Genomic DNA, 24274 nt, shown 5'->3' with positions numbered 1-24274 from the left:
GGCCAAGGAACTGCACGCAGTTGTGTTCTTAGGGATGTGCTAACCGCATCCCCATGGGGTGCGCGGGGAGGCACTGCAATCTGTTCGTAGGCAGGCTGCTAGCAGATTTCAGTCTAAAAGGACTAAAAGGAGTCTGGAGTCAGGTTGCTTACACCAGCAGCAGTTGGTTACTCAAGGGTGCATATCTCGAAAAAGGCTCAGTTCTAATATGCCCTCATCTGGAGCAAACGCCAGATGCTTTTTAGTTTGCTGAACCTTCTCTTGTATTATCCTCCACACTGATATTTTTAGTGCATCCACTGTCCTTGAGTTTTATGGAAAATAAATATCTGTTGAGACCAAAAGGTGAAGCACCATGAGCAGAAGCAAGGCGAAATGGCAGCTGAAAGCAGTTCACTAAATTGATGCGGACTTGTGAATTTAAGATGAAAAAGCACCTGCAAAATCTTAGTGAAGAAGATAATGGTTTAACCTCTTGATTCTCTGTTTAGAATCAGAGAGCTTAGAACGACCAGGAAAAAGGCGTGAATGGATCAAGAAAGAGCAACACCGGGGCAGGGTAACAGGATGACTCCTCTAACTATACTAGGAATACTAACTCAAAGCACCAGATAACCTGCGGCAAAGGAGTTATAAGCAAAGTCTTGGAAATGTACTGACTCTTCACGGAGAAACAGGACTGAAGATAAAAGTTTGGAAGAATGGATTTTACAAGTGTCTAGGATGCAAGTCCCACGTGACTGAAAGCACAACTAAAGTTGTCTGGAAGTATCTGAAGGATATTTGCATACACAATTCATTATTTATCATCTGATGCTAGAGTCGCAGAGAAAGCAGCTTCCCGCTGTCAAATCAGAAAAGGAGTTTTCAGACACATTTCAAAAAAATAATGTTGCTATACTCCTGTTCATACAACAGAGCACACACTAAATAGAGCAGAACAGCCTATAAGTGCTCTGACTAGGGCGGCCATAGCACATCAGTTTCAAGTGTCACTGCAGTCAGGAAGGCAAAACACAATTGCTGAATTAAGGTTTTTACTCACCTTTCTCGTTTTTGGACAAGAGCTGTAGTATTTGTTCTAGCCTTACACACTTGAGCCTTACGACACTGGACAGTTTCCCAAGGAACATGTGCAACCGCGGGCCCACTGGGAGCTGGCCTCCCACAAGACAACACACCCTCTCTTCGGTACAGCCCCACCACCTGTCTACTGCCCACTCCCTTCATCCTTACTGTGGCAGGCAGAGGGAAAGCCCAGATGAAACTCAGATCTGCTGCCAGCTTGCCCCGAATCAATTTACCCAGGAGAAAACTGATGAAATTGGCCAGCTAGCAAGTCAAACAAACGGCTCCACAGGCAAGGCATTGGGCAAGCCTGATTTTTCAGCTGCCCTGGCACATGGCATCTCCACAATGACAGCTACTGGAAGCACAGAGTAGTTTATCTGACCAGGAAGAACTTCTCAATGCAAGAAAGGGTCTGCACAAGCAATCAGCAAACACTTTAATAGGGTCAAGAACAATAACTACTGAAGAGCTGCGCTTCTCTATTCTGTTAGAACTTCAGATCCATATAGTTTCTTTAATCCATTTTTTTAATGAAAGAGACTGATTATGTACTTTGCTTAATTATTAAACACTTAACAGCTGGCAACGTTAATTCATTCACACCACAAGCCTAACCTCTTAGGTAAGTTACAGTCTGTAAGCCAATCTACTCAGTTTTACCTATAAAACAAACTAGTTTAAGTTTTGTCATAAAAAGCTTCAAGGAATTTCACAATAAAATGCTCAGTGACACAAAATTAGATAAACTTAATCTCTGTGAAGCATAATAAGCTGAGCATAACTGTGCATAAGATACTGGAAACTCTGGTACACAGTCAAGTTTTTGTACTGAAAGCTACACTCTGTTTAACTTAAACATTGGGTTCTTTAGCTTCTATAATTCAGAATACTAAGATTTACAAAACAGACGCATCAACATTTCTACAATGCAGATTATCAATTTGTCCCCAGAGCATAGAAAGAGATAGAATGACTCCTCCTAGCAGATGTAGGTTTAACTGCGTAACAGAGAAACTTACAGCATTATTCTTAGAGAAAACCTTTCCACAAGATGGTAGAGGATCTCAGAATTAAATGTCTTCATTATTAGCAATTTTCTGTGGTTAGTAAGACTTTTTTCCCCCCTCACAGGTACTATTTATGGCTATGTATTTGCTATTTTGCTGACCATTGCTATGTAGTTCAGTCAATCATTTTAATTACTACAAAAATGGTATTCCACAGTCAATAAAGAATTCTGTTTCTAACTTCTGGAGACAATGGTACACTTAAGAGTACTTTACGTTTTACTCAAATACAACTTAATTCTATTATTATTGAATTTTTCAACATAAGGAATTAGTCGCTCACGAGCATGGCACGCATGTCTACTTTGGGCTGTAGTTTTGTTTTTTTTTAAATCAATTTTGTAGTGATTTCGCTGCGATAGCAACACTATGATACCAGGATAAAATTGATGTTCTGATGTTTACAGAGAAAAATCTCGCCGACATACAGACTTAGCATTCAATCCGTGTACTGGATTATACTCGCACTCAGTTCTCAACGCCTGAAGACTGCAGTGGTCCTGTCAAAGTGCTAGCTGAGCTTTCTAAAGGACAGACGAAGGAATCTGACCTTATAATCCTGCAAGAGCAAAAGTCTTAGGACCTCAGTGAGACAACTTTTGGTAAAGTAGTGAAGGACCTCAAGAATGAAAAAAGAGCTTCATGACAACCAAATAGCAGATCAGCATTTCAGGAGAACACAAAGCTCTGCCTCAACTTTTATGGCACTCTAGCCCACTGCTACAACTCTTCCCTGCCTTCTTCTGATCTATTTCTAGATCAGGATATAAAGAAATATATTTGACAGTCTAAGGCAAGATATTGTTGCAAGAAACACTCCTACTGTAGAACAAGAGGTCCATGCGACAGTGTATAATTAAGAACACAAGTTTCAGGGAGAAGAGGACACATGCTCGTTTCCCCTCCTTCTGCACTACATGATGATCTTGAGGTTTGTCAAAGGTATTCCTCTGTAAGCCAGAAGAAATCCAAGAGGCAGTCATTTAGAAAGGAAGTTAGATGGCTTCCTTTATTTTCTTCAGATTTCAACGCAGTCAGACAAGCTCCCAATCATATTTGCAGGCCCCTGCAAAGCTGGCAGGAATGAGTTCTCAAAACCTGAACCAAGAGGTCTTAACAATGCTCTCTACATCAGATTTTCTGTAAGGGGAGCAAGAAGAGAGCATGTGCTTTACCGCCCATCTGATACACAACAGCAAGCTTGCTCCATTCAGCAGCAGTGCTCTTCCCTCAACGTTCACTTATCTTTTGGTTGCCACCAACTAGATGTCAATGCAAATATTCAGAGAAAAACTCTGTTGTTTTGCTGCAACAGCTTAGTTACCACTTCCAGATGTCTATTTTGTCTCCATTTTTTAAGTCAGTAACCTCAGCAAAGGATTGGCAGTAGAAATGTTTTAGTCATTTTAGTGCAGATTCCAGTTATCTCCGCTTGTTACCTTTGTTGGCAGAAAGATATGGAGTACCACAGTTTTTCTGGTATTTCCCTTTTTATAAAGCAAACAATTTTCATTCCATGTGTTTGCTATCAGTTGTCAGAAACAGAAAAGCTGTTCCAGCGCTAAAAAAAAAAAAAAAAAAAAAAAAAAAAAAAAAAAAAAAAAAAAAAAAGCAGCCATGCGTGGCACTCATCTCACCTAACCACAGTATACATGTGTAGATGGCTGCATCCACGGCTCTTCAAGTAGGTCAGGCAAACCGCACCATGGACTCTGCTAATTACAAAGGAAATTTAGACATTCACATCTAAGATAGTCAACCAATATTCTTCCAGATTAATAATCCCTCTATATTCTCTTCAGACTTCTTACACAAAGGAACAGTGCAGCGCAGCACTTTTCCACCTCTCTCCCCACAGCACCCTGACTAAAATATTAGGCTGGCAAAAGAAACTCAGATCTAACTTAGCAGGCATGTCCTGCTACCATATTTAGGAGTATACAACCTATTCCCAAACTAAATATTAGACAGTACAACTTGATACACTCTACCCTTCAAGGGAAACTTACTGAACTTAAAAGATCAGACCCTAATGTTTAAGTTCTGACACTCTCAGGAGGGCAATACTTTGAGCTTTATACTGTTTTTTTTTTTTTATTTATTTTTTTTATTTCCAAGAGACAAAATTCAATTCTTACTGCTGGGCAGAAGCCAAGTAGTCTCTCACTGTACACACATCAGGCAGCTATTAGGTATCTGAATAAACCTGACCTTTACCTTGGATCACCAGACATGCACAACATTAAATGTCTTTCAAAGATACTTTTAGTAACAGTCATTGTTTCATCATTAAATCAGCTTTAAAATTCTATGTCATTACAAATTAAAAAATGCATATATCTTGCTTGAATGCATTCCCTGCATTCTCTTTTTACAGCTTAAGCCTTTCAGTTTCCCTGGAACTCGCAACTTCCATTCAGTTCTTTCTTGAAGCAAAAGACCACTGGGATGTAAAACTTAAATTACCTTTTTCTAAGATAGAAAATGACGCATCAGGACTAACTGGTTTTAGCACTTCTTTAAGGAAGTGAATCTTTCAGACTGAAGTAACCAGCACTAGCTCTTTTGTCAGACATTCACATTCATTTGTGCAGACATTCACTAACTATACTGCAGTAGTTAACAAACTACATCCTATACACACCACATGGGATAAAGCAACCATTTAGGTTTATCACAGGTTTGCAGCCATTATTTTCATTTTTCCATTTCTACTCAACTGCCTAAAGTCAAGAGCAGCTGCATTAAGTTTCACACTACAGATCACCTGGTAGAGCAACATGCCACTGAACAAGCTAGAACACATAGGGACAAATACAATTTTAAACTCAGCAACAAAAGCAGAACAAACCCTTCTCTCCTCCCTTTTGCTGCACACCTCACTTGACTTTGTGGACCACCTGATCTATGTCAATAATAGAGAAAGCCTCAATAGCACAGAACCCTTTACAAGATGGAAAACCTCAATCTTACAGCTGACCAGTATTGTTTCCCTGAAATGCAAGTCCTCCCTAAGGACTTTTTCTTCTTAGTGTTTGAGGACTAGAGCTACAGTATCAGCAAGGTAGTATTCACTGCTCACAAAGCTGTGTCCACCTTATCTCACTGCTGCTTACAATGACACCCGAGCAGAGGGCTAAGTCTCTGAAAAGGTCAGAGAATCTTTCCTGGCATCAGTTTAAAAAAGGTGAAGCGAAGGCCAGCCTGACTAGGAGCTTGTTCCTGACCATATCATAACACCAGATAACTTGTAGGAATACAGCTGAAATAGTGAGGACCAGATCTTCTTGACAGTATCACTGACATGCATATGATCATCAGCCTCAAGGATCTTGCTGGCGTTACTAGAACAACACTAACAGAGGTGTTTCTTTTTCCCTTGTTGTAGGATGACAGAAGGCAAGCACCTGACAAAATCCTGACAAGGTAATAATAGTAATATGCCCTCTCTTGGTAACATCATCCAGGCAGACAGTGCAATATCTGTGTCACAGTGATATCCAGCAACCATAACTAAGGAATTTCAGCCTCACTTGGAGGGAAGCTCCACAGAGCTCTTGACCAACCTGTAACAAAACCAGAAGAGAATACTGATTTGTCCCAGCAAATACTTTTACAATATGCTAAAAAACAAATTCACTCTGCATAATAATCAGTAGAAGACCTTAGCAACAGAAGTCATGCCTACTCCTTGAGGCTGAAACTGCCTATAAAGTAGCCTCTCGATGTAACAGACTCTTTCTGTCTTTGCTGACGGTCCAAAGTCTGATATACCCAATGCCAACCAGTGCCAGCACTGCACGTGGCAGTCTAAACCTAACTTTTCATGGGAAGCGTGCTGCCACCAGCACTCAGGATGTGTGCAGAGCACTATTTACCAGCCCTGCCCTGCCGGAAGTTCCCAAAGCAGCAGGAAGCACCAGGAAGTATGGTACCAACCCCAACGCACTAAGATCTCTTAGCAGAAAACAGAGGTGGTGGTGTTTAGGGCTACTGACAAAACTTTAGCCTTGCCTCTCCCTCCCACCAGTGGGACAGGACATGGTTAACTCCACTGTACCTCTGTCAACAGATACATAGGTAGACAGTGAGATTGTCTTGATTAAAGATCATACAGTTGAGTTTCGATCACTTAAATTCTCCTGCACTAGCACAAGGAACAGCTGGGCATAGCAAAAGCACGTTGCCATGGCTGCTATAAGAGTGAAAATTCTGTAACTAATAATGTGTATAAGCCTCTGCTGTAAATCCATACACAACCATGTCAACATTAAAAACAGCAAGCCCGAAACTGTACTTTCCTCTACAAATACTGTCTCTCCCCATCAGCTTTAGACCACCTTTTGACAAGTTACCACAGTTTCTCTCCTCCAATACAATTCTAGATCTTCTAAACTCTATGTGCATCTTGCATGATCCTTCTACATAACACCTGAAGTTCCTCCCCTCATTGACTCTTCTGGGTTGAAGAAAGCCGCAATTGGTTAAATGCTACCTTCACAGCATTGCATTGTATATCACTGAAGTTAGTCATTAACACCCAGCCCTGCACTATCTCTTATTGCAAGGCTCCTTCACTTGTACATATATGCTTTTTCTAGGTTTTCCTTCACACCTGTACGATATACTCTCCACTGTAAAACCTACAAAATTGATTGAGAAAGGATTTTGTCTAGAAGGTCAACATAACAGCAGTCACTGAGTACAAAAGACAACCTGTTAACAGTAAAGAATATTTGAAGTAACAGTATGCTAAAATCACAGCATGACAGACAATAGGAAAAAAAAGACTGCAGGAGTAAGGATAGTTCCATACAGATTACTAGAGAAATCTTTAGAGTCCTCAACCTTGGGAAATTTTAAGGGAATGTAAGCCAAAGATCTGCCAGATATGACATGACACAGTTGATCTTGCCATAAGGCAGAGAAGATAGAATAGGCAATGCTTGTTTCCTACAATGTACTATAAAATCCTAGCTTGTCATGTCAGCCAACTGGCTTTTTCACCTTCCACACCAGTGTGTATCCATCTGCTGGCTCATAAGGTGTTTCAAGTTATGAGTTCTAGGGCTGGAATCATACTCTTCTACTCTGAGTTTTTATACCAGCTAGTACTAAAAGGTCACAATACAGAACTCTGACCTTTGCAATGCACAAAATAAAAACCAAAACAAACAAAAAACCCCCACACAACCCACCACACCACACATGCACACACTTGAAAAAGCCCAGGAAATAACTGAAGATGATGCTTGCAACCCTACATTAAACTGTTTTTACATTTAGATGGTCTTTCACAAGTGAAACGTCTTCCAGTCAGTCCAGGTCTAGTACATGAGGAAGTATTTGCCAAAAGAAGCTGGATTCTTCAGTTCCCAAGACTCAGCACAACCATGCAACTTGGACAAGGAATTCAGTATCAGGCTACAATTTTAGACATCCTAACTTCAAGCTGACCTTCTCAAGAAACAGAGCAGCTCAGTGTATTTGTCTGCTGTACAAGTCTTGCATACCAACACAAATTAAATCCTTAGATGGTAGCAGTGATTATTACTCAGCTATTGTTCAGTTAAATGATAACTCAATGTTCAAGCCTATTCTTGACAGCATCTATTTGACAGGAATGGATAAAATATGAATTAAAGGCCAAGATTTACCCTAGGTACTGCAAAGCCTTTGAGAAGTGGCTTACTTCTTTAACCTGGCTATTTGGGAAATAAGCCATACCTTCATTCTTGGTTTCCACACTTCCACGCTACAAGAACTGGAGAGGAGTGGTTCAATTCTCCCCACAATGAGCTGTCTGTAAAACCTGGGTCCATGCACATTCCCTTTTCACACTGTCCTTTGTCTCTTTATCATCCTCCACATTTAAAACCCTTCAACTTTCAGGACATACAGCCCATGCCCACAGAGGTGTCTGGATACCAAAGTAATGGGATATTCTTATTACCTTTGGAAAAAAAGGAACGTATATTCTACAGTTCTGTCATTATCTATAAATTACATATGGGATAACGGCTTTTTAAGATTAAGATCTCTTTGCCTGGAAGCCCTAAGAGACAAGGCATCATCTTATTTTTCTGTACTATCATTAACTTGTACTCGTTTATAGCAGTTTGTTGCAACAAAAGCACAACCACTCAATGCTAGGCTTAGGAACAACATCCGAGCAGAAATTTAAGCAAGCTCATCACTGAAACAGTTCCAGCAGTCTCACTCTTACTTTTCTCCTCTGTCCTACCATCACACCTAGCGATAAAAGATATCTTACTCGGCAGCCAAGGAAAAACAAGCAGAAAAAAAATTTAGGTAGCATAAGAATCTTTGATATACACTGTATTACGAACATGATTTTAAAACACTCAGACAATTTCTCATTATCTCTACCTTTACTGCTCAGAAAAACTTGATTTATCTTGTATTTAAACAATTTTTAGACTACAGTTTAGCAACCAACAAAAGGTTTACCAAAAAATTTGACAATGTTTTCTCCAAACATGAAGAGAACAATGTTCTTTAAGATTAAGTTGAAACAGTATGACTAACACCTTTATTCAGAATTTACACACCAGCACCAAACCATATGGATGAAGTAAAACATCTGTTAGAAATGGGCATTTCCAAGAAAGCAATGCAAAAAGTACTGCAGCAAACTAGGAAACACAATGCTTGTTAATATGTAAGTTTCAAAGCAGAAACTTCCAGTTTTAATTCAAAATGGTTATTCTGAAATACATTTTAGAACACTAAAAATTTATGATTAATGGACGACCAAACCTCAAGGCAAAATATGCTTTACCACATTATTTTCAGGCATCTGATTTTGCTAGTTTGTAGTAAAGATTTAATGGAGTTTTCCTACATGTTATCTACCCTAGCTCTTTTGCACATAGCAAGAGTACATTTAAAGGAGGTCCTACATATTGAATGATGTTTTGGCAATGCAAACTGACAAGTTGTTGAAGCTACACAGATGCATCCCACTAACTCAGGAGACAATGCTGTCAAGAGTCACTTCTTCATATCATGGTTTGATATTACACTTACACACGAATGTGCGCCCCCACACACTGAAGACCACTTATGTATTCCCTCTCTCTTTTCAAATGAGAATTCGTTCAACTCTGAACTCCACAGAATACAAATAATTAGCTAAGGTTTGGCATGTATGCTGTTCTGGTTGTCATAATTTAATATACTTAGAACATAGATAATCTTTTCAGAAATATTAGCCTCACATGGATTAAGGCTTCAGTGTTATATTAAAAAGACAGCCAAAAGAAAACTTCACTGTTCAAAATGTAAGTTAAACCACAACAGGGAATAGTGATAATTTCTTCAGTTCAAATTACTTAATATATAAACACTGCAACTTCTCTGAACAAGCCTTCCGAGTGTCACACATCAGTCTTCCATTCCTTAAAAGGCCATCAGAAATCATTTACTCACTCTTATGCTTCAAAAGATTAATCTTTGGCCATTAGCCACAAACTCTTAAGGATTTCATCCAAATTAAACAACTATAAATTCTTCTTCATGTTCTAGTCAGAAGTTCTCTAATGGTTTAGGAAGTCTCATAAGAAATTCCAAATACTCTTCCCTCCTGCTGGAGCTCCCAAGGCTCACACAGTATTTGTTGCTTGTTCTGTCTTCATCTTGATTGGCAGATTTTGCTTGATAAGTCAAAATTTTTCATCATTGTCTCATCCTGCATCCTTCGTACCACAGTACCTAAAATTTGCAGGTACAGTGATCAAAAGCGTATGGTAAACCAAGGAAGAACCAGAACTCCATGCTGCAAGAGTGTTGATAAATACCTACATATAAAAGAGGAGTCAACTGGTATTTGCAGATACCAGGTATTTTGTAGGATAACTTACCAAAAACTGAATATAATTCTGAAGAGCCACAGAGTCCTTTAGATTTTTTCCACCCCTTTTTCAAAGTAAAGGGGGAACCACTGATTCTAAATGCCTTGCACACGCTAGTCTGGACCTTTGGCTTTGATCCTCTGTGGCATCTTTACTGTCAAATAGCTGTTTCCACAAGATTCCAAGCAAGTCACATCACTTGAAGAATCATCTGAATTTGGCAACTTCAGAACAAGGTTTAGATTTACCATAGGACAAATACCTTACCTTTCCTTGATTCTGCATGAAAGGATTAGATTTGACTGAAAAGGTTATTAAAACAAGACTCCTGAAAAACTGGATTTCTTCATGGTTCCTTAACGCACACTTTACCAGCTTTACAAGACTACCTTTTCCTGGCAAGAGATCTACTCAAGTCCACAAGGCCTGCTGTTGAAAGTTGACAAAAAAAATGTTCATGTTTATCTGAAGTAGCAGAGGAAAATACTTACAGATGTGGTTTCAGAATAGGTCAGATTGATTCAAAGTCTGCACTGCCACAAAGAGGCTGCTCCACCCTTCCCCAAACAGCCCATGTTCTTGACCCCATTCCCTCCTGCCAGTGCTGGTATTTGCACAGCCAACCAGCTGATGCAGCTGAGCTACACAAAAACTTTCTCTTCTCATTGCATTAGTTTTCAAAGAAATCAACTCTCTGACCTGGTAAGAGGGCTGCAAGCGTGCTAGTGCCAGCACACAGGTGAGGGCAGGAATATGCAACTTCCAGTGACAGTGTACGATTAGCTTATGCCAAGTGAAACCCCACCCTGCACAGTTCACTTGCATGTGCCTTCATTATATGGCAATTAAAAAAGAAAGTGGCAGTTATGTCTCCTGATAAAAGCTGCATTTCAAACACCTCAGTTTCAGCACTCTGTCGAAGAACTACATCAGTTTATGTCCCTGCTACAACTTCAATGCAAGCATCTCCCCCCTCCGCCCCGCAGAACAATTCAGCCTCCCACTGTACTGCATAATTCTCAAACAGTGAATATAATCCTAAGTGGCACACATTCCTATGTGTTTTTGCTGAAATTAATACTTATAATTCACTAAGGGGTCTATTAGGCAACATATAACTTGGATTTTCTCCATGTTCTTCCCCCCTCCCCATAACCCCACAATTTGCAGGACTGCTCTGATCAGTGTGCAAGCACAGTATGTGAAAGCAAGTTTCCTGACTAGGGATGGAAGAGGGAAATTTTAAGCAACAACCACCTCTGAACTCAGGAACAACATTGTGGTTTCTCATGATAACAAATTCACAGCAATTAAGCTGTTCATTTCAAATGTAGGCCTCTGAAAACACAAGAAAGCCCCTCAAGTGCTTCAGAAGATAGCTTTATGATCAATGAGGGCAGTTAGATGTTTCATTACTGCATCTCATTTTTGCAACTTCTGATACAGGATAGTTTGGGTTGATACCTGGACAGGTTAATTTTGACTCATACAGTATTTGCAGAACTCTGTGGGACCTTCCTAATAAACTCAAGCAGCTGTTTAGATTTTAGACTGAATGCACAATTAAGTCAAGTAGTGTTTAAAGTAAGCCCTTGAATGTCACCTTCAGGAGAGCTACAGGAAGTTAATTATAATCATTAGTTTATCATGTTTTAGCCTGCTCTTCTAATTCCAAATGTGTGGCTATACTAAGTTTCCATAGCAGTGCGTACCACAGGTGGTTAGTTTATCCAGAACCTACACTTATGACAGTGTAATATACCTAAATGAAGAGCTTCAACTTTACATAGCTTATAAATTACAGGATCTATATGTTATTCAGTTTCTTCCTTCGATGTTAAATCTAAGTTGAGTAATCAAGTACTAAAAGACTCAAATATACAAGCAAAAACTGCAAGCATTACAATTAAAATAAACTGGAGTAGGCAATTTAAGAGTTAATACTAGAACAGTGTCCTCAAATAACCCTACTGTGGCTTGATATTACAGCTGAACATGCTGCCTCTAGTGCTTCCAGCTACTGCTATCAAATGCACTGTAGCAACTTTTACTGCTCACAGTAAAGCCAGTCAAAACGAAATGCAATTAAAACTGGCATTTCAAGTTTCATTTCAGTCCCTTGGTAGTTGCAGCCATTTCATTTAGCAACATTGCTGCATCCCAGCAGAATGAACACAGTCCTAACGAGGGAAGCACTAAGAAAATAATCTTGGCACCATTTGGGAATCGGCAAAATTTTAACCTTAGATATCAGATGGATCCTGAACTACTCAATTCTGCTGCTAAATCTCAGGACTTTAGATCCTAAAAGATGCAACCAGTTCTGTAAATCAATTTACATCACATAACAGCAGTAATTTCTTCATTCTCCTCTCAACAGTTACTTTGGCCTACTGAAGTTACCACTTCCCTCTGTCCTATATCAAAGGGATACCTCCTCAGAGTGGTATACTACCGTGCTGACAGATGTACTTCTTTCAGAAGAAACTTAAAAGCAAAGCCTCAAATCTCTGCCACAATACAAACTCCTAATATTCAAACAATTACAAAACCAGTAACTACTTTCTGTCCTAATGTTCTAATTATTCTTACTATTTACGACTGTGCGTTGAAGATGTTGCTTTTTCTGCCTTTGCTTGCCTTTGGGTTGGGGAGAGAATGTTTGTTAGAAAGGCTTTCAGGCAGTTGTATTGAGCAAAATAAATTCAAACTTGTAACATGACAGATAATTTTGTTCAACTACAGTTTTTTTGCCGTCTATGTGCTTGCTGCATCCACAGACCATGATAACTTCTGTCTGCAAACTGCAGTATGGACTGCTTTCCACCTACACGAAAAGGTTGATGTATAGACCTGAAAGCCACTAGGCACTATTTAGCTGGAAGATAGGTAAGTTACCAATAACTTAACTGAACTCTCTTTTCAGAGCTGTAAACAGACCTAAAAAGCATTTTCAGATCAGCAGTCTGAAGGTGTAAATTCAGAAACAGAATTCTGATTTCTGAAAGTTTATCTATAATACAGCAGCAATACTTGTATGCACAGCAAAAAAAATGAATCAGGCAGAGATAGCAACCTGCTGTGGAAGAATTTGATCCAAACAACACCTTGCTGTATCTTAAATCCATCAGTTCAATATAACACAGAGAATCCCAGGAAGCTACTTTACATGATGATCTAAATAGCCTCTTCTTTGATAGGGACATTTGCTGTCAGAATTTACATATTTCTTCTATAAATAAAAATGAGCCGAACTGAAGGTGAAGCATTTTAGACAACTATACACTGCTTTTTAAAGTGGCTGTTATTCTGAAGAGATTCAGAAAAGTTGATCCAGACACCAAAATCTTAGTCTTGCTTGGAATACTTTCACACAAATCCATTATTTCCAATTATATTTGGGAAATACAAATTACAATCAAAGCACAAATATGCAGATTCCTTTTAGTGATGGCAGCAACATTTCAAAATCTTATGTTTCATCACGTGTGAGACAGATTCCCCCCTCCCTCCCCCCCCAAGTTAAATCTCACACAGTTGGTCCATTCTGGCCACTTATCGAACAACAACAACCAAAGTCAAGCTCCTCCCATTGCAAAACTATTAGATTCTGGGGAGAAATCCATCTGATTTCTACTACCAGAGACTTTTGACACACACATATCTACATAATGGAAACTAACTTTCCTTTAAAACCAATTTAAGCCTGAGCAAAGCACAAAGGAGACATTCTTGTATGATTTTTAGTCTAGCCTCATGCCACAACCTATATTCTATATCCTCATATAATTGGCCTTCTCCACCAAAGACAAGTCCTCAAGTTTCTGACAAATACTCTGCCTGTGCCTCCCTTCCCCCAGAAAGTACATCTGCATGGAAATTTATAAGGTTGCCTCTGTGATCTCTTTGATTAGCACTTCAGAGTAATGTGTACTAGTTTCAGATATGAAATTACTGCATCAGATACCACTCCCAAATGCTATTCTAACTGACAGAACTGGGATAAAGTTCAATATAAGTAGAAGGCTTCAAACGAAGTCAATAAAGGATTTGGACTCAAGTTTCACAAACCCCTGTGGAGGATATGCCTGTCCACTATTATACACATGCATAATCTGAAAGTTCCCCCAAGTTGTTGAATCATCAACCATAAGGAACAGCTCACCACTTGAAATATGTCATCAAAACTTGGTTATTTCAATATATATATGAAAGAAACATGGGAAATAAAGGTCTCCATTTTCTGATTAGTCTAATCACAAGTAAGTAAAGCACCATACTGGATATGCAAATTACACACATAGCATGCAGTTTCACTCATGGAGTTACCTAAGCATCTATTCTAACCTATACAATTGTAAACATTTTACAACTTATCTGAGTTAGCCTCTGTTTCTTCAGCGTAAGGACTAATGTTAGTGGTGAGGGGATGTAGCTCTCTATTTATAAAAGGAAATTTAGACAACATTTCCTCCAACAGTCCTTCAGCTTTTAGAATTATTACCCACTTTAATGAGAACTAGCTCTATTCAAAAGTTGCATTTTCCTCCAGAACTGATGCCCCCTGTTTTCTCAAGGAGCTTCTTAAGAGAAGAGATTAGATCTTTGCTTAACCAGGGCTCAAATAATACTCTTTCCATCATCATCATATAAAGCAAGGTTTACTTAAAGTTTCTTCAAAGCCCAACTAAGCAGCCATTTTCCTAGACCTTAAAAAGCATGCTATGATACACACAGGACCCGATCTATATCTTATAGTTTAAGTTTCTTGGTTTTCAAATAGTTTTACAAGATGAAAGTTAAGACCCCAATGATCTGCTTCTGCTGCTTGGACTTTTATGCAAGTATTTGATTAGAAATTTACTGCTCCTATATTTAAGAGTTGCTTTAACACGCAAGATGAGCAAGTTAGGAACACAGAAATAGAGGGGAAAAAAAATCTCTGGTTGACTGTAGTTTTTATTTCATTACCCTTGATAATTCTTTTTTACCTATGACTTGTAGTCATTCTAATAAAACTGATTTTGTCCCATCAATTCTAATACCATGCTACTCTGAGAAAGCTTTAGTTGAGGAAGTTCAGTAGTAGGTCTTAAAAGACATTAAATAGCTTCTTGCCCATCTCTTTCTAGAAGCTTTTTTTGTATAAGTATTATTGCTTAAAGCATTTTAGCTTGCGCCACTGACAAGATCAGCAATAACATACTACTTCCCCTGTTTTTCTCCATTGATTATATATCCTAGTATCACCTAACTATTTGACTGCTGCTTTGCATTGTCAATAGATGAAAAACCAAAGCTCTGTTTTTTCCATCTTTGAAAGATGAAATCTGGACTTTCATTTTTGAAAGACAAAGCTCCAATTACACTCAGTCCCATAAGCCAACTTTAATTTTTCCTTCCCACTTACTCTGCCCATTACTCGTTTTTATCAGTGCTCAAAGAAAAAAGGGAACAGAAAACCTAACACAAGGTAAACAATGAAACTGCAATAAGTGATGTCAAACATACTATGTAAAGTGACCAGTCTACTACTAGCTGTTACTTTTAAAAGCAAACTCGGCACCCTTTTTACATCATCGCATCTCAAAGTCACTGTGCAGTTTCATACAAAACATCAAAGAAACACCTCTACTTACTTTATCTCAGAAAAAAAGCTTAGTTTTCAGGGTTCTTTTCTGCTGAGTGTATACAAAGACAGTTCATTAATTTAGCCGTTATTTTACTGTAGAAACTCCTCTTACAGCAGTACAATAGCATCACTAACTTTTTCAATCACACACTTTTTTCCAACCACACATTATCTTCAGTATTGATATATGTTTTCAAATTTGATTAAGACAGCTGTATTAAGGCTTATCTACCTCTGTTTTAAGAACCTGAATGTTGACACATCTGAAACTGTTTTCCATCAAAGCCTCATGAATGTAAGAAGAGAAAATCACAGGTGTGGGCAATTATAGAAAAACTGCCAGCTACTATAGACTGATGCTGGATGGTTCCAGGAAGTTCTCCCACTTCGATTAGTCTGAATTGGATTCCACTGGAAGCAGCATGCAAGAGCAACATGACCCTATGCTGTACGCTCAGTGAACAGACATCTCGCAGATTCAATACAAGCCCACAGCCATAGCGTTAATCAGCACAACCAGGTCTACGGTGCTATTTCTTTGCTGTACTACTGATGCAGATATGCAGCATCTACATACAACTGGATCTCTATAGAGAAAGATGCCAGAAATCAGCACCAGACAAGAAGAAGGTCAGGCTGGTTTCCCCTTAGCACTTCCAAGGAAAGCTCTAGATACTAGGTATAGAAGCATCTGGGGGGAATTAGTGAGAGTTGTATCACAGCTTCTCTGAACCAGCAGGACTGGAGCACTCTAGATATCTACTGCATCCATTATCTGTCTCGAGGGCTCACAATTACCAGTACTAAAAGGGCTTGGCGTAACCGATCCCTCCATTAGACACAACAGCGGGGGGGGTGACGCTGAGAACTGGAACAAGCCTGCCAAAAGGGGTGATGCCCTAACTGCCAGCAGGCTGACGATCGCGCTCCTCTCAGCGAGACAGGAAGCTCTCGGGGGAATAAATAAATAAATAAAGGGAAATGGAAACGCTTCTCCACGATGTGCCACGAGCGCGCCGCTGCCTTCTCACGCAGGTGTTGAAACGCGCCACACCGGCGGGCGGCGGGAGGAAGAAAAGTTAAACTTCCTATTAAGGGCACGGGAGAGGCGCGGCGGCCCCGACCCGCAGCCCCGGGCCCGCAGCGCTCTGCGGCGCCGCCATGGCGCCGCCCGCCGCGGCTGCGCGCTCCCGGCGCCCCGGCACCCCCCGGGGCCCGGCGCAGGGCGGCGGAAAGCGCGGCGACCCCGCACCCGGGCCCTCGCCGCCGCTGCACCTGCTGCCGCGGGGGCAGGGCGCTGCGGCGGCGCCGGGGGCTCCCCCGCGGGGCCCGCGCCGGGCAGCGCGCCGCACCTCCGCCCCAACGGCCGCCGGGCCCAACGGCCGGCCACGCCGCCCCCCCCCCCCCCCGCCCAACGGCCGCCCGCCCCCCGCGCTCACCCACGCTACGGTAGCCCAGGATCGCGATCTTGCGGGACTTGGACGGCGGCATCTTCTCCCCGCCCGGCCCCGAACCACATCAAGGGCGGCGGCTGCGGCTGCTGGGGCGGCGGTCGTAGTAGCGGCGGCGGGGGCGGGAGTCGTCGAGGCCGAGGGCGGCGGGCGGGTGACAGGGAGCGCGGAGCGCCGCCAGCGACATGCGGCGGGGGAGGGGCGGCGGCGGGAGCGACTGGCCAACCGCGCGCGACCCGCGGCGCCTGGCAGCAGCGGCGGCGCCCGCCTCACGTGACCGCCGGGCTCGCCAGCCCCTCACGTACCTGTGCGTCACGCGTCACAGGCCGGAGCGGCGACCTCGCCGCCGAAAAGCCGGCGCGAGGCGCCGCGAGGAAAAAACTCGCTGCGTCATGCCGCCTCCCCCCCCGCCAGCGCCCGCCGCTCTGCGCCGGGCGGCAGCGCGAGCGCCCATTGGGCCGCCGCAGGCGCGGCGCCGGGGGAACCCAGGCGGCGATTGGCCGAGGCAAACAGGCCGCAGCGATAGGCGAGGTTCAAAGGGAGGGGTGGGGCTAAGCGGCGGCGCCAAGGGGGAGCGCGGATTGGCTGGCGGTCGCGGTGCTGCGCGTGCGTCGCGCTGCGCCGCGCTGCTCGCGCTTGGAGCGGCCGTTGGTAGCGGCAACGGCTGCGTGCGTGACGGCGGCCGTGCCCGCGCGGCACGAGCTCCAACGGACACTGCCGCGCCCTGCTCTGTGGGGCAGCGCCCGGCCGCCAGCCGCGGGGCTCCTCCGGGAGGGGCGCCGGCACCGCGGGCTTTCTTGTCAGGCCGCGTGTCCCGAAAGGGGTCGCTCCGCCGGCCTGCAACCCTTTCACCCCCCCCCCTTCTTAAAATCGTTTCTGCCTCTCTTCAGTGCGTTCCCTTTGCACACTGACTTTTGTTTGCCCTAGGTCCTGATTAACTATGAAATGCTGGCAGTTGCGTGCAAAGGGAAAGGTGGAGGTTGGTCGGAAACGAGCATTAACTGCGGGATCCAAACGATAGAAAGTCTTGCGCTTTGAGAAAAGCAGCAGCTGTGTTTGCTAATGGTGACTCTAGTACTTAATAGATGCAGAATTTAAGGCAGAAAGGTACGAAGAACAGGAAACTTGCTGTTTCGCCCCTGCTGGTACTCATTTTCCACATACCTTTATGAATAACTTATTTACCCATCCCACTTTTTTTTTTAATGGACATATTTAGAAATGGAAAAAAATGCAGTGTGCATCTCATCTTTATTTTGGTACATTCGTATGTCTTATGTGTAATTATGCTTGGGTACAACTGGTTGGTACAGCTAAACTGACCTAACAGCTTGATGACATTAAAGGAATGGTCTTATTCTCCTTCCTGACCTCAATCATTCATTCCCACATACTAGAATTCATCTGGCCTGATAAGAGTTGGGGCAGGGAACTAAAGCAAAAGAATATTATTCATACACAGTGATTCAAATCTGAAGAAGCAGATTAGCTTTGAGGAGGATAATGGCATTGTTTGGGATAGTCTTGATTATACCCTTCATCTTCTGGATTACAGGATCTCCAAAGGCTGAGTACCGGTAAACTGTGAAACACCAGCTATGATGGTCTTTAGTGAATAGGTACATGATGAAAAGAGTTATTTCCCGAGATTAGAGTGAGATTATGTACTCTGTCAAGACAGTGATGTGTATAACTGTGGTGGACATCATTCTGCATGCTTTTATCTATGTCCAACCTCTTTCTTTTCCACTTTTCCAATAAGACACATTCCCATTTTCATATCTATAGAGGACTGTATCATAGGAATTGGTGCAATCCCACCACACAGATAGATTGAGTGGGGCCGAGGAGAAAGAGTAGCATGTAGAAATTCTGCTTTACAAGCTTTGGAAAATTGTTCAGTGCTCTCAAGCTAAAATGCATGGAGGGACGGCCCTGCCTGATGCAGATCACTACTCCTTTTTGTCTTACAGGATGTGTGGTGGCCACAATCCTGCAGGACCATCTGTTGAATAGCTCTGCGACTGTGCTGTCATCTCTGCGCTTTTTCCCTTTGCCTGAAACCACGGCACACTCTTGAATTTGGGCCATTTGCTGAGCCACAGGACCAAGAGAAGTGAGAAAAGTTACTGTCCAGTGACATAAATGGGTTTTGAGAACATAGGTGAAGTCTGTGGCAGTTACACCTTCAGCTTCCATATTCTCACATCTCTTATTGCTTGTCCTGTAGTATGTAGGCACTGTTCTGTTCTCTGTCTCCTTAAACCTAACCTGCATTTTCAGAAAATATGTTCAGATACTTCCCCTCGCTCAGGGCACAGGTTTTTAGCACCAATATTTTTCATTTCTTAGGGTTTTTGGTTTTGCTCCCTCCTTGACACCCTGCTTGTGTCGATTAGGTCTTTTCCCTTGTCCTTTTTTCTTATCTCGCTCACCTTTTGGACCCTTGTCTATTTATCTTGTTCCTGCCAACTTGCACTTGTTAACTCTGCCCTCATTTAGGAGAGCTTATTACTGCATGTTTTCTGCTCCCCCTTCAGCTGCATCAGTTCGTTGTTACTGCCCCTGACTGTGAGAGCTGTCCCATCTCAGCATACCCTGCCTGCTCAGCCTCGGGATGGACACGAACCCAGACCTCAGGCTTCCTGCACATGGCTTTTCTCTAAACTTATGAAAAAAGTAGATCTCACTTTTTTCCACTAGTTCTTTGGAAGGAAGTGGCTGATCCTTATACTATCAGCCTCACTTAAGGGTCTGGCTAGATTGGGACACTTGAAACCAGCAAAGAGGGAGCTCTCAGACAAACTTTAAGTTTTACATACACAGGACATGATGTTATTGCCGAGTGGCCTTTGAGGGCACTCCGGGATACTAAAATTTTAAGCTTGATGTTAAGCAGAGCTGAGATACCTAGATCATGGTAAGGCTGTCATTACTTTTCCCCTACTGAGGATAGGCCTAAGTGCTTCCTGGAGCACTCCAGTGCAGGGGGAGAGCACACTTTTAGAGCTGAAAACTATTCACAGTGTGCATTGTGCTTTATTTGAACTCTTATTGTTTATATGTTTAGAGTTGAAAAGCCTTATACATTTTGGCTCTTTGCTTCTAACAATCTGAATGTGATGTTCAGGTTGTGATTTTACAGCACAGCATTCTGTAGCAGTGTTAGCATTAAGGATTACAGCTTTACCTCTGCATTCCCTATTCCTCCTCCAGGTTCTTTGTTTCCACAGTGTTCTCAAGTCATGCTGTGAACTAGATCTAAAAAAGAGTTCAGAGAACATTGGGACAAATGACATACGCTGTGCACCTGTGCTTCAGGGTATATTCCAGGCCTGTTTTATACCTAGCTGCATTAAATACAGTTACGCCCTCAAATCAAATGTAGTCTTCGTATCAGCTTAGGTGATAAGTTACATGCATTTTATTATAAATTATTAACAAGAACCACTCAATGAATGCAAAACATGAATATCAGATACTTGCCTAGGCTCAGAAAAAGGAAAAAAAAGGGGGGGAAGTGCAAGCACAAAGCAAGAAGGTATATGCAGTGAGATCAGTAACAAATTCTGAGGCAGACTGAGAAAAGGGAACACATCTTTCTTGTGTTGCCTCTATCTGCTTTGCTGTGATGGAGGAAAAACTGCAATGAATTTTGTGTAACAAACAAAAACTCAACGGTAAAATATTTTCATGGTAACATAGTACATATGAAACCTTGAACATATTACTATTCTTGCTCCAAATGCGGCAAAGCTCTTGTACAAGCAATTGCTGCTATAGGAATTGAAGATTTAATTATTCACTGAATACTATAACAAATCAAGTCCTTTCTGAGAAATTCTTTCTGAAGTGTATCCAGTGTCAGGAATTTGTCTGGCACTGGGCAGGCTTCCACTTGTACGGCATCTACTTTGCTGCCCACAGAGGTTAGAAAGTACATTCAGTTCAAGTCTTTATACTTGTTCCTACTCCCTCCTTCATTTTGACAATGATAGTATTTTCCAAAATTCAGTTAGAAATATCAGCAAAATAGTAAGACTATGGTTCCCCCCACCCCACCCCCAACAACTGTGCTTGGTAGCACAGAAGAAAATAATAATGGCGGGGGGGAAGAGAAGAAGAAACTAATTCACTATTAGACTTTACGTGCAACTCCCGGACCTGCACAGGGGCTACTGCCATATGGTCCTCAGCATGCAGCTAGCAGGGAGGCATCCTGTAGGGGTTTCTTTTTTTTAGGGAATCAGTTTGATGTATGACTACAGATCACTTCCTGCTCCCAGTCACTTCAGTGGGAATAACTGACCGCAAGTAGCATAAAGAAAGCGGATACTAAAAACAGACTTTGAAAACTGCATTGAAATTAAGACCTTAAGAAATTAGTGTAAATAAGTGTCTGGAGAACACTTTTTGCATCGTGTGCATTATGTGGAAACAAGGGTAGTATTAAATCATTTGACATGACATTTTCCCTTAGAAAGTACTCCTACTGGTAAGTGTTCAATGTGGGTGCATGAGTGAAAGTTCACAGAAACTTTTGAAGCAAGCTGGCTGCTTTTAAAACTAGCTGGAGACTTCAGTATGAGCGGTTAAATAGGCTGCCGTAAGAACAGATTAAAAATGCATGTAAGAATTGGTTTCACATCTAGTTGGACCGAAAGTGAAGCCTCCAACTTACCCCTACGCTCCCTTGAAAGATGGCAAAGCATGCTCAATGCAATTCAGTCTTGGAATTACTTCAGTCAGATTCCTCGTCTGCTGTGAAGAGAAGAGCTCAAGCCTCTGAAAACGATCCTGCCTCTTTCTGTGTTACCCAGACATTCCCCGCAGAATAATGTTCCTTAGTACCAGAAGATGAATAGGCCTCAGAGACTCAACAATTGCAGTTCAGTTTCATAGTGAACAGCAGATACTATCTGTGGGGGGTTACAGAGCTCAGGCCTTTTAACTAAAAGGATTCCAGAAGTAAAACAGAAGGAAAAAGTTTTGATCATCAGTCGAAGGTTCAGTGTCAGCAAATGATAGTTTTCCTACAGAAGCAAAAGCTTACAGTATCTCCACCGATGCTGAAAAATATTGAGGGCTGAAGTCTAATAAAAACCAAAACATGGTTTTACCAAGAAATATTTTCTTACACCTAAATATCTACAAATATCCCAAATATATATATATATATATATATATACACATATATATATATATATATAAACACACAGTTAATCTGCTCCCTTCCAGGACCAAGAAGTACTCTAGAATAATTCTGTTTTGCAGACATCTCTTGCTGGGGCAGGAAACGCACAGGGAAGCACGGAAATCAATCCTGTATGTTCTGTAGTCCTATAGGTTAAAACATAAGCAATTTCTACAGCATCTCTCACCTTCAGGACTGAGGATAACCTACACTATTGAATATTCTTTCAGCAGTCACAGAAGCCCAATGCAATGTAAACACCCCCCCCATTTGTCTAAAGATCTCGGTCTCAGATCTATAGGTACCGCTTGCTGCCTGTCCACAGAAAAGTTCCACGAGAACCTAAACTGAATAACACCCCTTTATAACTGTCCACTCTTTTCCATGGCTGAAGCATCTCGTGAGCCATATGAAGGGCAAGGTCCTAGAACAAAACTTTTAGTTTGACTGTCACTTTTATTTGGTATATGCTGCACCGCTGCTGAGTCGCCCCTCCTTTCTCTACCCTTGTTTAGTTATTCCTACCCCTTCCTTATGCTGGAACAAGCATTTTTCTAGCACTGTAGTAAACTGATCTGTATTAAAATAAACCTAGATAGTTTTAACCTACATAATTTCTTTAGTTTTGTTTACTGCATCAGCGCAAGTACAAAGGTGGTATGGCACTATGCCTTTCTGGTGGCACTGCTGTTTTTCTTGGTTGTGGAATTATACTGCAATTGTGTTTCTCAAAAACTCAGACTTCAGAACTATCAATTCCTAAAAGTCTCCAAATACATTTTTGTAGCATTGAGACTGCTTGCTATAATTTTGCTAGCCATGCCTCCACAACAGGTGAACAGCACTTTAATAGCGTTAACAGGGGAAGTCTGCGCATGGTTGTTAGAAAACTGCAAGTTCATATTCTGGCTTTCTGCATACTAATTCATGCAGACAAGCCCAAAGCTGTCTGGGTGAGATAGGGCCAAAAGACTTTGAGCTTCAAAAAAAAATAAAATAAAGCAAAGAATGATCGGCAATTCAACCCTCATGGTCTTCACAAGTGCCCTGAATAAAGGGCTGAAGAATATGCTCATGTAGGTATAGAGATATCCAGTGATACATTTGGGCAAACCCATGAAATCCTATTTTCTAGAAGTCTATAATGCAAATTCTGGAGAAACATCTCGCAACTCTGGACTTTCAAGAAGTTACATCTACACTACTTGGGTGTCATTTGCAGGTAGTACTGACTGCTCATCCTTAATACGAAGTTCTAATCTACCCCAACCCACCCCCTCCACACACCACACTGCAAACAAGAGTCACTATTTTTTAGTTTCTCTCACTCCATCTCCCCCACAAAGATGCCCAGAGCTGTGCTGAGGTCACCTGTGATGGTAGCAAACGGCCCTGCTTGCTGAGGTTGTTACTGTCAAGCCAAAGCAGCTATTTCAATTCAATACCATGCAGAATTGCAAGGGAACAGTCAATGTTTATCTAGTCAGAAAAGGTGCTGGAGGAAGCTTGCTAATGTTTTCTAGAGAATATCAGAGAGAGAAGAAGAGACATAAAGTGTAAGAGAACAGTTTTCCATTGTGTACCATATGGATATTCAGATTTTATACAGGAAAAAGGCCACTAAAAACAAAATTTCCACACATTTAGATCAAAATTTAAGTTCTTATAGAAAGTGAAGAGTTTTGAGGTTTTTGCATTACTCTTAAAAACCTCACATTTTGTAATATAACTGAAAACTGTTAGCATTCTACCTCAATGTTTATAACTGGAAAAAAATAACTGGCCAGTTTACTGTCATTATTCCAGTACAGATTCATGCTAGAAGTATAGTATTTTCAAAAGAAATACTACATGTATTAATTGGCATAAGCTGCCTTTAAAGTAGAAGGAAAATAAGACTGCTTCTGTACCTAGTTTACACTAACCAAAATGCACGTACATGTCATACATGCAAAAGAACTCGGCAAGAACTGTTAAAAACAAAC

At 41.6% G+C, this 24274-nt stretch overlaps 1 protein-coding gene across 1 annotated transcript in view; it reads right to left on the bottom strand.

Annotated features, from left to right (window-relative positions):
• RHEB (Ras homolog, mTORC1 binding) overlaps positions 1 to 17374 on the bottom strand; it is a 43797-nt gene extending 26423 nt beyond the window's left edge. The window contains exon 1 of the mRNA XM_067291969.1: positions 17084 to 17374. Coding sequence (XP_067148070.1) covers positions 17084 to 17135 — 52 coding nt within the window. The 5' untranslated portion in view covers positions 17136 to 17374. The remainder of the gene's footprint in view (positions 1 to 17083) is intronic.
• Positions 17375 to 24274: the final 6900 nt, after the last annotated feature.

This window comes from Apteryx mantelli, chromosome 2, assembly GCF_036417845.1.
Source record: "Apteryx mantelli isolate bAptMan1 chromosome 2, bAptMan1.hap1, whole genome shotgun sequence".
Lineage (NCBI taxonomy): Eukaryota > Metazoa > Chordata > Aves > Apterygiformes > Apterygidae > Apteryx > Apteryx mantelli.
This window is presented reverse-complemented; position numbering and strand designations above follow the sequence as displayed.